The sequence below is a fragment of the Dysidea avara genome, chromosome 1 (assembly GCF_963678975.1).
Source record: "Dysidea avara chromosome 1, odDysAvar1.4, whole genome shotgun sequence".
Lineage (NCBI taxonomy): Eukaryota > Metazoa > Porifera > Demospongiae > Dictyoceratida > Dysideidae > Dysidea > Dysidea avara.
The window spans coordinates 5,029,220-5,041,280 of NC_089272.1; the positions used below are offsets into that span (position 1 = coordinate 5,029,220).

Below are 12,061 nucleotides of genomic sequence, written 5' to 3' on the forward strand. Positions count from 1 at the left end.
GCATATGATAAGTCATACCAAAAACATTCATGGAATACATAACCACACTGTAAAAATAATTTTCATTCTCAGTTAGTGATGAATCTCCATAGCACCAAGAGTTCATAATATATATATATATTTATATATATTATGAACTCTTGATAGCACTAAGTTTCAGTTGCATCATGGTTGCATCATGATACTGGACAGCAGTACATATATATACGGGTATTTAATTCCTGTGCTATGTAAGCTTTACTGTGGTGTGCATCACACTAAACGTGCATTGTGTGTGTGTGAATTGTGAGTATAAAAAGTGTGATGATCACGCATAGCCATTAGTCAAGTGGTTAAAGTATTAGCCTGGTAATTAAAAGGTTCCGGGTTTAACGCCCGGTAATACAAAGTTGGTGTTATTGTTGCTGTTGTGCATGTCCACAATGAGCAAGAAACTTCACTTACATTGTTTCAGTCTACCCAGCTATGTAATGGAGACCTGGTGTTACCTGGGGAAGCAGCCCACCCAGTTGTAACATCAATGGGTACCTGGTGTTTACTGGGGAAACAAATGCCCAACTGTCCTTATTTCAATTAGCGATGTTGGGGTCATTGTGGAACTTTGGGTTTCATGACCACACTCCATAAGACTGGACAATCCTTACCAGTCCTGCCCCAGGAAGATTTTGCTGCACAAGACTCAAGTACTTGAGTGGTGCAGTGCCTGGTTCGCTGGATGGCATTAGTCATGTTTCGCATAGCTGCTTGCTGCAGATATATAATCCTTACTTATTATGGTAATAGTGTACACCTAAATGCATCCATACTCATGCTGCAGCCAAACTTGTAAATGATATTATAGAATACCTTATAATATAGGCATATGTCTATGTTGGAAATCTCTGAAAACAGTCATAGTTTCACTGCAGTGCACAGCAGTATTAAGTGCAGCCGGATACGTACATACACAAACATGCAATGCGTGGTCTGAAGCCATTATGCACAATAAAACTAGCAACTAGTGCAGCTTAAAATTATACAAAGTTATCACTTATTTAAACCTTTTCAAGATGTATATAATCAAGCTTTGCCATAATTATCTATTTTGCAGCCATATAAATAAATTAATTTCAAGAAGATGTGCTTCATGTTTTATAGCTTTGCTAAGCAAATGAAAATCTACAAAATAACTGTATATACACTGCATAATTTTATTACCTTTATTAATATATGGCATATAATTATAGTTGCATTCTGGTCTCATCATACTTTCTCAGAAATATATAACAACCACTTGCATCCATAAGAGTGTTGTTTAATATATAGTTCCAGGTAAAGCACCTGTGTGTTACTGCTTCTCAGAAGTCAATAACAGAGGTGAAATAGTTGGGTTACTTTAAGGTTAACATTTGTCTTTCTCAGAATTATAGGATAAAAACACCTGTACCCATTCATAACAATGCTAGCTAAAAGTTCTATTTCTCAGAATTTACCAATAAACATATGTATTGAATGGGTGTTTGCTCATTTTTGGCTTTCTCAGAATTAAACAAAAACACCCAACAACCACAAGTAGACCTATTTGTGGAATTACCAGAATTGCTATGGAAACAAAACATAGAATAACACACAATGGTTCTAGCTGCATGTAAAGATTCCACAGTTACCGTGACCTGTAATATGTACCTGGCTAGGTGAATGGCTATTATGATAGTGAATTGATATTGTGGGATAGCTTTCACTAAACAAGAAAAAATAACTTGAAATTAACCCAATGTATTGTATCTGCCTCTCTATCCCTGTGCAGTAGTCTATCAATGTGCAACATTTCACAATTCTCTGCAGTAATCAACATTTATCTTTTACTTAGCCACGCAGACAGGAAATAGTTGCAGGAGTTTGGGTAACCTATCAAAGCATGTATCACAAATATAGTGGGTAAGTATGTAAACCACAATTAGTTTATAGTGGTTAGCAATAAATCATTTTAATGTGTTGACTCTGATTGAACAGCATTATTAATACTATTGTGGACAACTGAAGAGCAGCATCAGTTATCAGAGCGAATGGCAAGCAATACAACAACTGACATTAGCAAAGTATCCTTTGGTGAGCTGTTAGCTAATAGAAAGTAACTTTCTGTACAAATTTATGATTACTGTTAAAAAGACAAGTCTAAAAAGCTCCATGTAATGGCTAATATCACTATATACCTTCTCTTATATTTATTTTCCAGATTTAGGCACAGATAGTACATACTCAGTACTAGTCACAGGAATTACTGGTAGTGGCAAGAGCAGTTTATGTAACTTCTTTTGTCACTCCAAAACAGCATTTTTGTCCAACAGTGGGTTTGCTTCAGTAACAAGTAAAGCTGGTGCTGCAATTGCTACCATTAATAACCACAGAGTTAAACTAATAGACACACCAGGGTTTTGTGATGATTATGAAACAGAACAAGAGCACATGATGGAGATTGGAGAAGCTATTTACCTGGCTAGAGATGGTGTGAATGCTATTTGTTTGACTATTAATGCAGATGCAAGATACACAAAGAGTGAATCTAACACAATCAAGGACTTGCTAGAGTTGAAAGCAATATGGCCCTTTACCTTCGTTGTATTCACTAATTCTGGGGCCTTAGGTGCAACTGAGGAATTGCAGAAAAAACAATTACAGGAAAACCTTAGTGAAGAGCGTTGTCCACAGCTTCTACTAGATCTACTGAAAACTATTAACTATCGCTTCTTACTTGTAGAGTCGATAAACGTCACTGATGATCATGGAGCCTACTATAGCTGTAAGGTTACAGAGCTTCTTCAGATGATTGAAGTGATACATCAATCTAACAATCGAAAACTATACACAAATGAAATCTTTATTAAGGCCAAGGAAATGGCTGACAGGGTTGACAAAGAACACCACTCCCTACCTCTGAAAATGCAAAAGGGATCACAGGAAAATATGCCAATCAACACCAAAAAAACAGAAGAGCAAAGCAATGATGTCACCAGCAAGCCAACAGTTCATGCACCAAATACAAGACAGGTTAAAAATGTAGAGAAAAATGAACCGAATGGTGAAAGAATATATGAAGACGTTCAAATTAAAGCCTTAAAAACAATACAAAAAGAACTAAACGATCTTCAATCAGAAGTCAAAGAGTTGAACAAGAAAAGAAATAAACACTGGTACAACATTTTGAGCAAACACATGACAGGGAAAGAATGTTCTATTCAGTAACCACACAAATATACTGTACCACTTCAAGCACATGTATACACCATATAACACATTTCTGTATAATATGTAAATATCTTAATTGCAAATAACACATTCGCAGCATGTCTTCATATTGTATGTACCTCTATACTAAACAGTTTGCACAAATTTAAAAGTGGACATTAACATTTACAGTTTACTGCGCTAATATTTCATTCACTTAATTTCTACAGTATGACATATTTAGTTTGCAAGTTGAATTGCATGATTCACTTGATACTCTGCATACACACCAACAGTGCTAATGATGCAACACCTTTTATTAGGTGGACACTATATAAACACAAAATTATCCATTTTTAATAATACTGTTAAAACTAAGGCTCTATATGTACAAAAGACAAAAGAGACTCCACAATTATTAGCTATGGCTAGCAGTAGTTTAAAACACGATTGTGAGCTTTCTAAAGGTATGTCCTTTTATATGACTCAACTCATTAGGATCAGGCATATTTGTTGTCTTAGATGATCTTGACAGCAATTATAAATATTCACTGCTGGTGACTGGTGTAACAGGGAGTGGAAAAAGCACACTGTGCAATTTTCTGTGCTGTTCAAAGAATGCTTTTGAAGCTAATGCTGGCTTTGCCTCTGTAACATCTAAAAGTGCTGCAGCCACAATCACCATGCAAGATATCCGACTGAAATTGATAGACACCCCAGGCTTTTGTGATGATTATGAAACAGAAGAAGAGCACATGAATGAGTTTGGTGAAGCACTGGTGCTTGCTAGTAAAGGAGTCAATGCAATTGGCCTTGTCATCAGTGCCAAAGCTCGCTATACTGCTAATGAAACTAACACCATCAAGTATATGACTGAATTTCCAGAATTGTGGCCTTACATGTTTGTCCTTTTCACTAATGCAGGTTCAATTGGAAGCAATGAACATGAACGCAATACTAATTTGCAAGCAAATTTTAAGCATCCCAGATGTCCAGAAGCATTAAAGGAGCTCATGCAAAAGGTTAAAAATCGCTATGTTCTTGTGGAGTCTGTCAAACCCTCCCAGAATCCTGAAGCTTATTATCAAACAAAAACAACACAGCTGCATTCCATGATTGCTGAATTGGACGAGGCCAACAACCATACACTGTATACTAATGCACTCTTCAGGAAAGCAAAAGAAATGATAGATAAGCTGATAAAGGAGAAACAAGAGGCAGAAACCGAGTTAGTACGTTGCCAAACTCAAGTACAAATGGATACATTGAAGCGGAAAGAAAAGCAGAAAGATGCTGAAGAAGCCAAACAGAAAACAAGTCATTCTAATCTAGAGTTAGAGCACACACAGAAAGAAGCAGAAGAAAAGAGAAGGTCACATTATGAACAACTGAGTGAAGACGAAATGGCAAAAGAGCAAGAAAAAGTAAAAATACAGAATGAAATTGAAAAACAACAACAAGAAAAGGAATCGCTAGAACAAAGTTTGATAGAAGAAAAACGAAACAAAGAGTTGGTAAAAGAAGCCAATAAGGAAGCAGTAGAAAAGTTGAAAGCGGAATTAATTAAGGAACGTCAACTTAACGAACAGCTAAAAGGAAAGCGCAATAGAAAATGGTATAACACTCTAATGAAAAAGACAACAGGAAATGAATGCGTACTTCAATAAACAAATAACATACGTATAAGTGCATTTTGTTGATTGGCTATACACATATTGTAATACAGTTTTCACATACACTTACAAGTACACACATTAATGTACTTCCTGTTTAATGCATAATGTATATGTAGTTATACCTTGTCATTATGGAATTGCTTAATAATGCACTATTGTTGCCATACAATCAAAATAAGATATTCTGTGAATCAGCCACATCACTATAATAACAAGTATGCATGTATGGCCATGCATGCAACGATCGTGATTTCATTATCTGTAGCAACTACATAAGCTTGATCTGTTTCCAAGAATTACAATTATGCATTTGAATTTGTTTCCATGGCAACTGCATTCCAAGAAAACACATTTTAAATTTGGATGCATGTTTTAGTCCAGACTATAAAAGGACTCCGTTTTTCTTATTTGCACACTTGCAAAAAGTCCACAGCATAATTATTTTGGCAAAAGTTTAGTGTTGTAGAGGAAACTGAAGAAATGGCAGATCGATACTTTGGAGCTATCAGGGGCACAGTCACTCATAGTTAGTATCAATCATAAAGTAGTTTGTGATATTGAATGTAACAGCTGTTAAATGTACTTGTCTTTGTAGATCAATCTGAAGATTACGACTACTCGCTACTGATAACTGGAATTACTGGAAGTGGAAAAAGTAGTCTATGTGGTTTTATTTGCTGTGACAAAGAAGCATATGTATCCAAGCCAGGCTTTGCATCAGAGACTGCAAACAGTGCAGCAGCAATTGTTACACTGCAAGACAAGAAGATCAAACTGATTGATACTCCTGGATTTTGTGATGATTTCGAGACAGATGAACAACATATGGCACAAGTGGGTGAGGGAATCTTCTCAGCCAGAAAAGGAGTTAATGCAGTAGGGTTAGCAATTAATGCTGGTAGCCGCTATACAAAGAATGATACCACAGTAATCAAAGAGATATCAGAAATTAAGAACCTGTGGACTTTCACGTTTATCATTTTCACCCATGCAGATTCTTTAGGAGATACCGATGATGAGCGCAAAGCCAAGCTGAAGAGTAACCTTGCATTGGATAGATGCCCAGAAGCTTTGAAAGACCTTATGAAGAGGATAAAACATCGTTACATATTGGTTGATTCAACCAACAACACAGAAGAATACCACCGTGCAAAAGTTCAAGAGATAGTAGAAATGGTAGATGTCATTTATCTGGACAATGATCGCAAACTGTACACCAATGAACTATTCAACAAAGCCAAGGAGATAGCAGAAAAATATGCTGCACAAAAAAAGGAAATACTTGGAAAGAAAAAGATGGCTGAACTTAATGCCATATTTGAAGCAGAAGCAGCAAAGCAAGCAGAAGTAGTTGCAAAACAAGCACGTATACAAGAGCAACTTGCAAAACAAAAGGAACTGAATCTGAAAAAAAGGCTGGAAGGGGAAGAACTACAGATGCAAAAGCAGCGAGAAGAAAAACTTGCTCAAATAGAAAAAGAAAAACTACAATTGCAGGATGAAAAGGAAAAAATCCAGGATGAAATTGCTCAACTAAAGCAGAAGGTTGCAGAACAGCAAGATGATGAAGCGCATCAGTTGGAAACGCAAGCACAACAGGAAGCCTTAGAAGAACTTAAGAAGGAGTTTAACGCTCTTCGTGTGTCAAACGATGATCTAAGAAAGAAGAGAAGCAAGAAATGGTATGGTGTTTTAACAAGAAAATCAACAGGAAAAGAATGCGTAATACAATAATATTGATAGCAAACATTTTTAGAATTAGCTATGATATTGCTTTGACATTTAGTTGTAACTATTTTCTGCACACATTTTAAAGAACCAAATTATATCTTACATATAAACACTTGTATGCACACAACTATTTGATGTATCCATCTTCATTACATTGTTTCAGTTGCTTTCATGTATGTCTGCATTGTAACACTTGTACACATCTATTTGTATTCAATTTTGATCAATAATATTTGTTAATTTAGCTACTGTAACAGTGACAGATTTGATGATGTAATGCTGTTGTTAGCTGCATGAACAACAATTGATATGATATGCATGTCTGCATATTTGCACTTAGACACATGAATCAGTATAATTAGATATAAATACTGCATCGTGCATTTGCTCAATCACAAATAAGTTAGTGTCCTGTTGTATATACAGTACCAACTACAGTGAACATGGCTAGTAGCACTTTGAAGCATGAAGTTCATCTCTCAAAAGGTATGTAGTCTGTTGATAAAATATCATTATTTAACCATTTTTGGTGGTACTTAGACTTGGAGAGCACATGTGATTACAGCTTAATGGTTACTGGAGTTACAGGAAATGGGAAAAGTGCATTTTGCAATTTTCTTAGCTGTTCCAAAACTGCTTTTGAGACTGGATGTGGGTTTGCATCTATCACAGACAAAAGTGCAGCAGCAATAATCACCATGCAAGGCATTCGACTTAAACTAATAGATACCCCAGGCTTTTGTGATGACTACAATGATGAAGATGAACACATGAAAGAATTTGGCGAGTCATTAGTACTTGCCAGCAAAGGAGTAAATGCGATAAGCCTTGTTATCAGTGTAAAATCACGATACACAACAAACGAAAAGACAACTATTGACAAATTGTCACAATTTCAAGAACTATGGCCATTTATGTTTATCATATTCACCCATGCAAACTGTCTTGGAGCTAGTGAAGAAGATCAAAAGAAAACTCTACAGTCAAACTTTGAAGCTGAACGATGTCCAGCAGCTTTAAATGATCTGATGCAGAAAGTAAGCAATCGTTACATACTTGTGGAATCAATCAAACCGTCTGGCGACCCTGAAGCGTATTACCAAACAAAAACCAAAGAACTGCATGACATGATAACTACAATACACAAAGCAGCTAATTACCAACTGTATAGCAACGAGTTGTTCAATAGCACAAAAGAGTTACTAGACAAGTTAGCAAAAGAAAACACTGAAGCAAAAAACCAGTTGCAAATGAAAAAGAGTGAAACAGAAGAAAATATCAAAAAGCGATTAGAAGAAGAAAAGGTTTTAGAGCAGGCTAAACAAACAGCACAAACATCAGTAGAAAAACAAATAGAACTTGAGAAAACACAAGACGAAAAGAGACAACTACTATTAGATCAGGAGAAAGAACAATTGTTTCAAAAAGAAAATGAGAAGGAGAAAGCAAAACAAGAACGAGATGAAGTTTACCGTGAAAAAGAACGATTAGAGAAAGAGTTAGCAGAAAAACAAAAAATAAAGCAAGAAGCCATCGAAGCTTTGAAAAAACAGCTGAAGGAAGAGGGTGAAAAACAAGAAATGCTCAAAGATAAAGCAGAAGAGTCAAAAGAAAAGTCTAGCAAGAAATGGTACAGATTTTTATTTAAGAAACCTACAAGTGCCTAAGCACAGAAATAGAATAAGCTAGAAATAGAATAAGCTAGAAATAGAATAAGCACAGAAATAGAATAAGCTAGAAATAGAATAAGCTAGAACTATGTACACTGTAACTATAGTATTCTTGTGCACATTTGGTAAATAAGCAAATTTTCTAGAGAAAACAAATTATTTGATGTTATTTGTTGTTTTTACCATCAACTATACATAATATAAAGAGATGAGCTCACCAAGGAAGAAGAATATACATACGTATAAGCAAAACCTCCATGCACAGACCACTAGCATGCATGCAGACTACTCAGTATCTGCAGGCATGCATGCATACATATTATATGTTTACACTTGTGGTGCATCATGCATGCACAGATACTTATTGTGTCACTAGTGCATACACCATCACTCTTACTGTATTTGGTACTTTAACCAACACATCTATTTATTACCTCATGATAATTGAAACTTCATAAATTTAGTTTCTTTAAGCAGAAATAGTTGTCTTCACAATGGCCTCCTATAAAGTGCACACTACAAAAGATACCTCATCTAATGGTAAGCTAGTTGATGTATAAAGCATGTTGCTTAAACATAACTATTAAATCTATATACACATTTTGTATTAATCTACAGATACAGAAGAGGTATATGATTATTCTCTTATGGTTACTGGAGTAACTGGAAGTGGTAAAAGTAGTGCATGTAATTTTTTCTGCTCTGAAGAGGTCTTTACAACAAATGAAGGATTTGCATCAGTGACTGCTAAAACTGGAGTTGTCATCAAAAAGGTTCTTGGGAAAACAGTTAAGTTAATAGACACACCTGGCTTCTGTGATGAATATGAGACAGATGAAGATCACATGAAAGAACTAGGGAGGGCGATTTTTCTTGCTAGAAAAGGAGTACATGCCATTGGCTTTACAATAAATGCTGGAGGAAGATTCACAAAAAATGAATCAAGAACTTTCAAGGAAATGACAAAATTCAAAGAAATCTGGCCCTTTACATTTATCCTTTTCACAAATGCTGGAGTTTTAGGGGAGGATGAACAGCAACGTGCGTCACAACTCCAGAAAAATCTTGCGGCTGAAAGGTGTCCACAAGCTTTGCATGACTTGATAAAATGTGTGAACAATCGATACATACTAGTAGAATCTGTTGAACCAGCTGAAAATTACCAAGCTTACTACAAGCAAAAGGCAAGGGAGATTTTACAAATGATTGACAAAATCCATGAACTAAACAGCCACAGATTATACACTAATGAACTGTTTGTTAAAGCAAGTAAGATGGTTGAACAGGCGCGAAAAGAAAAGGTGCAGAAGTCAGAGCAAACAGCTGTACAGACCCTTCAAGTACAGGTAAGAGATTTAAATAGAGAAAACTCACTCAAGAAAAGAAAGAGCTTTGAAAATCAGTGGTGGACTATTGAAAGAAAGAGGAGATCATTAGTGGAAAATGCAAACGCTTTGAAACTTGAGGCCATTGCAGCAGCTGACAAAATAAGAAAGGCAGCAATAGAAAAGGCAGAGCAAGATTACAAAGAAGCAATAGCAGCTGCAGAAGAAGAAGCCTCAAGTCAAATAAAGCTGGCAAAAATGGACGAAGCAACAAAGAAAAAAGAATTAACACAAGAAAGAGACAAAGATATCACTAAAGAGGAAAATATCATAAAGACTAACACCGAAAAGCTGAACAACGATGTACTTAAAGATGTACAAAAGAAGTTAGAGAAAGAGGCTTGTGATGAGGCATTAGAGAGTTTAAAACAAGAACTACAACTACTCCGCTCACAAAACAAAGAACTGATGAGTCAAAGGAACAGAAATTGGTATAATGCTCTTAGCAATAAAATGACTGGAAAAGAATGTGTCATACAATAGCAAATTGATACATACTATTCTTTGTGTGTAAACCATACAAAAAATGTTTATGCGTACACATTTAAATAATTATAGTTTGCACTTCATAACGTACTGCACTGAAAAATCATTAAACTTTACACTTGAAAACCACAATTGAATTTCAAAGAAATATTATGCAACACAGCTGCACACACAGGATATACACAATTCTTGGAATGTTATGTGGTAAGTGGTTTAGTATCCGTGTGTTTAACTAATAACACATATCTGTGGTCAACTCTCACCTTTTATATAGTATTGTTGTCTTCCAGTAGTTCAGTAATACAAGTTTATTAAAAGCAGCTCTATTGTTTATCAGCTACCTGAATACTGTGAATTCAAACAATAAATGGCTAGCAGCAGCTTGAAACATGATCTTAATCTATCAAAAGGTACTGTTTATCTTTCTTTATGCTACCATTGGCAGCTAATAAACATGTATTTTATTCTTTCATTTAGATCTTGAAAGTGGCTATGATTTTTCACTGCTGGTCACTGGAGTAACAGGGAGTGGAAAAAGCACAGTGTGCAACTTTTTCTGCTGCTCTAACACAGCATTTAAAGCTCATGGTGGTTTTGCATCTGTTACAACTAAAAGCGCTGCAGCTACAATCAGCATGCAAGGTATCCGACTAAAATTGATAGACACCCCAGGCTTTTGTGATGATTATGAAACAGAAGAAGAACACATGAATGAGTTTGGTGAAGCATTGATACTTGCTAGTAAAGGAGTGAATGCAATTTGCCTTGTCATCAGTGCAAAGGATCGATACACCACCAATGAAACTAACACTATCAAGTATATGACTGAATTTCCAGACCTTTGGCCTCACATGTTCATCCTTTTCACTAAAGCAGCTTCCCTTGGAGCTGATGATGAAAAGCAAATCAAGCAACTACAGGAAAATCTTAAGAAAGAACGATGCCCGCCAGCACTGCAAGACCTTGTCAGGAAGGTAAGAAATCGCTACATCGTGATAGAGTCTGTCAAGCCATCTAGTGACCCTGAAGCTTACTATCAGCAGAAAACCAAGGAACTACACGCCATGATCACAAAACTACATGAAGCCAATGATCACAAACTTTATACAAATGCCTTGTTTGTTAAAGCAAAAGAACTAATAGACAAATTAGTAAAAGAAAAAGAAGCTGCTAGTGAAGAATTGCAACATCGACTTGCAGATGCTAAAATTAACGTACAAAAAAGGATAGGTGACCAAGAGTATGTAGCACAAGCCAAACAACATGTAGAGAAAGCCGATAAGGAAAGAGCAGAAGCTAAACAGAGGTTAGAAGAAAAGAATAGGTCGTTTAAAGAGAAAGCCCACCAAGAAGTTAAGCAGAAAAAAGAAGAGGCAACAGAGGCAAAGAAAGAACGTGACTTGCACTTTCAAGAGAAACAGATGTTGGAAAGAGAGGTAGCAGAAGGAAAAGAAAAGCGCAGAATATTAGAAGAAGCTCAACAAGAAGCCATGAGGATACTTAAAGAGCGGCTAGTATATGAGCGCAAGGTAAATGACGAGTTAAAGCAAAAGCGAGACAGAAAATGGTACAAAGTATTGATTAAGAAAACAACAGGAAGTGAATGTGTAATCCAGTAGTAGTCAATTTGTTTATCATAGATTACGTACTTTTATGCAACATGCATACACAAGCTACTGTACATGCATACCCAACAGCATTGTGATTTAGCTAGCTAAGCTATAGCCATAGTAACTAATTGTTTGCAAAGCATAGATGTAGTAAGTTTTTCCTGCAGTTATTATAAAAACATTTACTAAAATATAATGAGCTGGAAACTGAGTGTTCACGATATCCGGCTTTGTCGGATTAACCCGCTACATGCAGGCACGCTATAACGTGAGCTATAACGATCAGTCATGCAGACAAC

The 12,061-nt window shown here is 36.0% G+C and overlaps 6 protein-coding genes across 6 annotated transcripts; all 6 read left to right on the forward strand.

Moving 5' to 3' along the window:
* The first annotated feature begins 1,954 nt into the window (after positions 1-1,954).
* Positions 1,955-3,301, forward strand: LOC136249262 (uncharacterized). Its single transcript, XM_066041257.1, has 2 exons — positions 1,955-2,088; positions 2,216-3,301. The coding sequence occupies exons 1-2, from the start codon at positions 2,046-2,048 to the stop codon at positions 3,220-3,222; spliced, it is 1,050 nt and encodes a 349-aa protein (XP_065897329.1). The 5' UTR covers positions 1,955-2,045; the 3' UTR covers positions 3,223-3,301.
* Positions 3,302-3,582: 281 nt separating this feature from the next.
* Positions 3,583-5,009, forward strand: LOC136249356 (uncharacterized). The gene is made up of 2 exons (XM_066041357.1): positions 3,583-3,671; positions 3,727-5,009. Exons 1-2 carry the CDS (start codon positions 3,629-3,631, stop codon positions 4,869-4,871), a joined length of 1,188 nt encoding a protein of 395 aa, XP_065897429.1. The 5' UTR covers positions 3,583-3,628; the 3' UTR covers positions 4,872-5,009.
* Positions 5,010-5,274: 265 nt separating this feature from the next.
* LOC136249426 (uncharacterized) lies at positions 5,275-6,865 on the forward strand. Its single transcript, XM_066041466.1, has 2 exons — positions 5,275-5,406; positions 5,476-6,865. The coding sequence occupies exons 1-2, from the start codon at positions 5,361-5,363 to the stop codon at positions 6,612-6,614; spliced, it is 1,185 nt and encodes a 394-aa protein (XP_065897538.1). The 5' UTR covers positions 5,275-5,360; the 3' UTR covers positions 6,615-6,865.
* Positions 6,866-7,004: 139 nt separating this feature from the next.
* LOC136249511 (uncharacterized) lies at positions 7,005-8,450 on the forward strand. Its single transcript, XM_066041575.1, has 2 exons — positions 7,005-7,097; positions 7,152-8,450. Exons 1-2 carry the CDS (start codon positions 7,055-7,057, stop codon positions 8,276-8,278), a joined length of 1,170 nt encoding a protein of 389 aa, XP_065897647.1. The 5' UTR covers positions 7,005-7,054; the 3' UTR covers positions 8,279-8,450.
* A 231-nt stretch (positions 8,451-8,681) lies between these two features.
* LOC136249584 (uncharacterized) lies at positions 8,682-10,289 on the forward strand. The gene is made up of 2 exons (XM_066041676.1): positions 8,682-8,821; positions 8,900-10,289. Exons 1-2 carry the CDS (start codon positions 8,776-8,778, stop codon positions 10,147-10,149), a joined length of 1,296 nt encoding a protein of 431 aa, XP_065897748.1. The 5' UTR covers positions 8,682-8,775; the 3' UTR covers positions 10,150-10,289.
* A 136-nt stretch (positions 10,290-10,425) lies between these two features.
* Positions 10,426-11,958, forward strand: LOC136249670 (uncharacterized). The gene is made up of 2 exons (XM_066041790.1): positions 10,426-10,562; positions 10,630-11,958. Exons 1-2 carry the CDS (start codon positions 10,520-10,522, stop codon positions 11,769-11,771), a joined length of 1,185 nt encoding a protein of 394 aa, XP_065897862.1. The 5' UTR covers positions 10,426-10,519; the 3' UTR covers positions 11,772-11,958.
* The last annotated feature ends 103 nt before the right edge of the window (positions 11,959-12,061 follow it).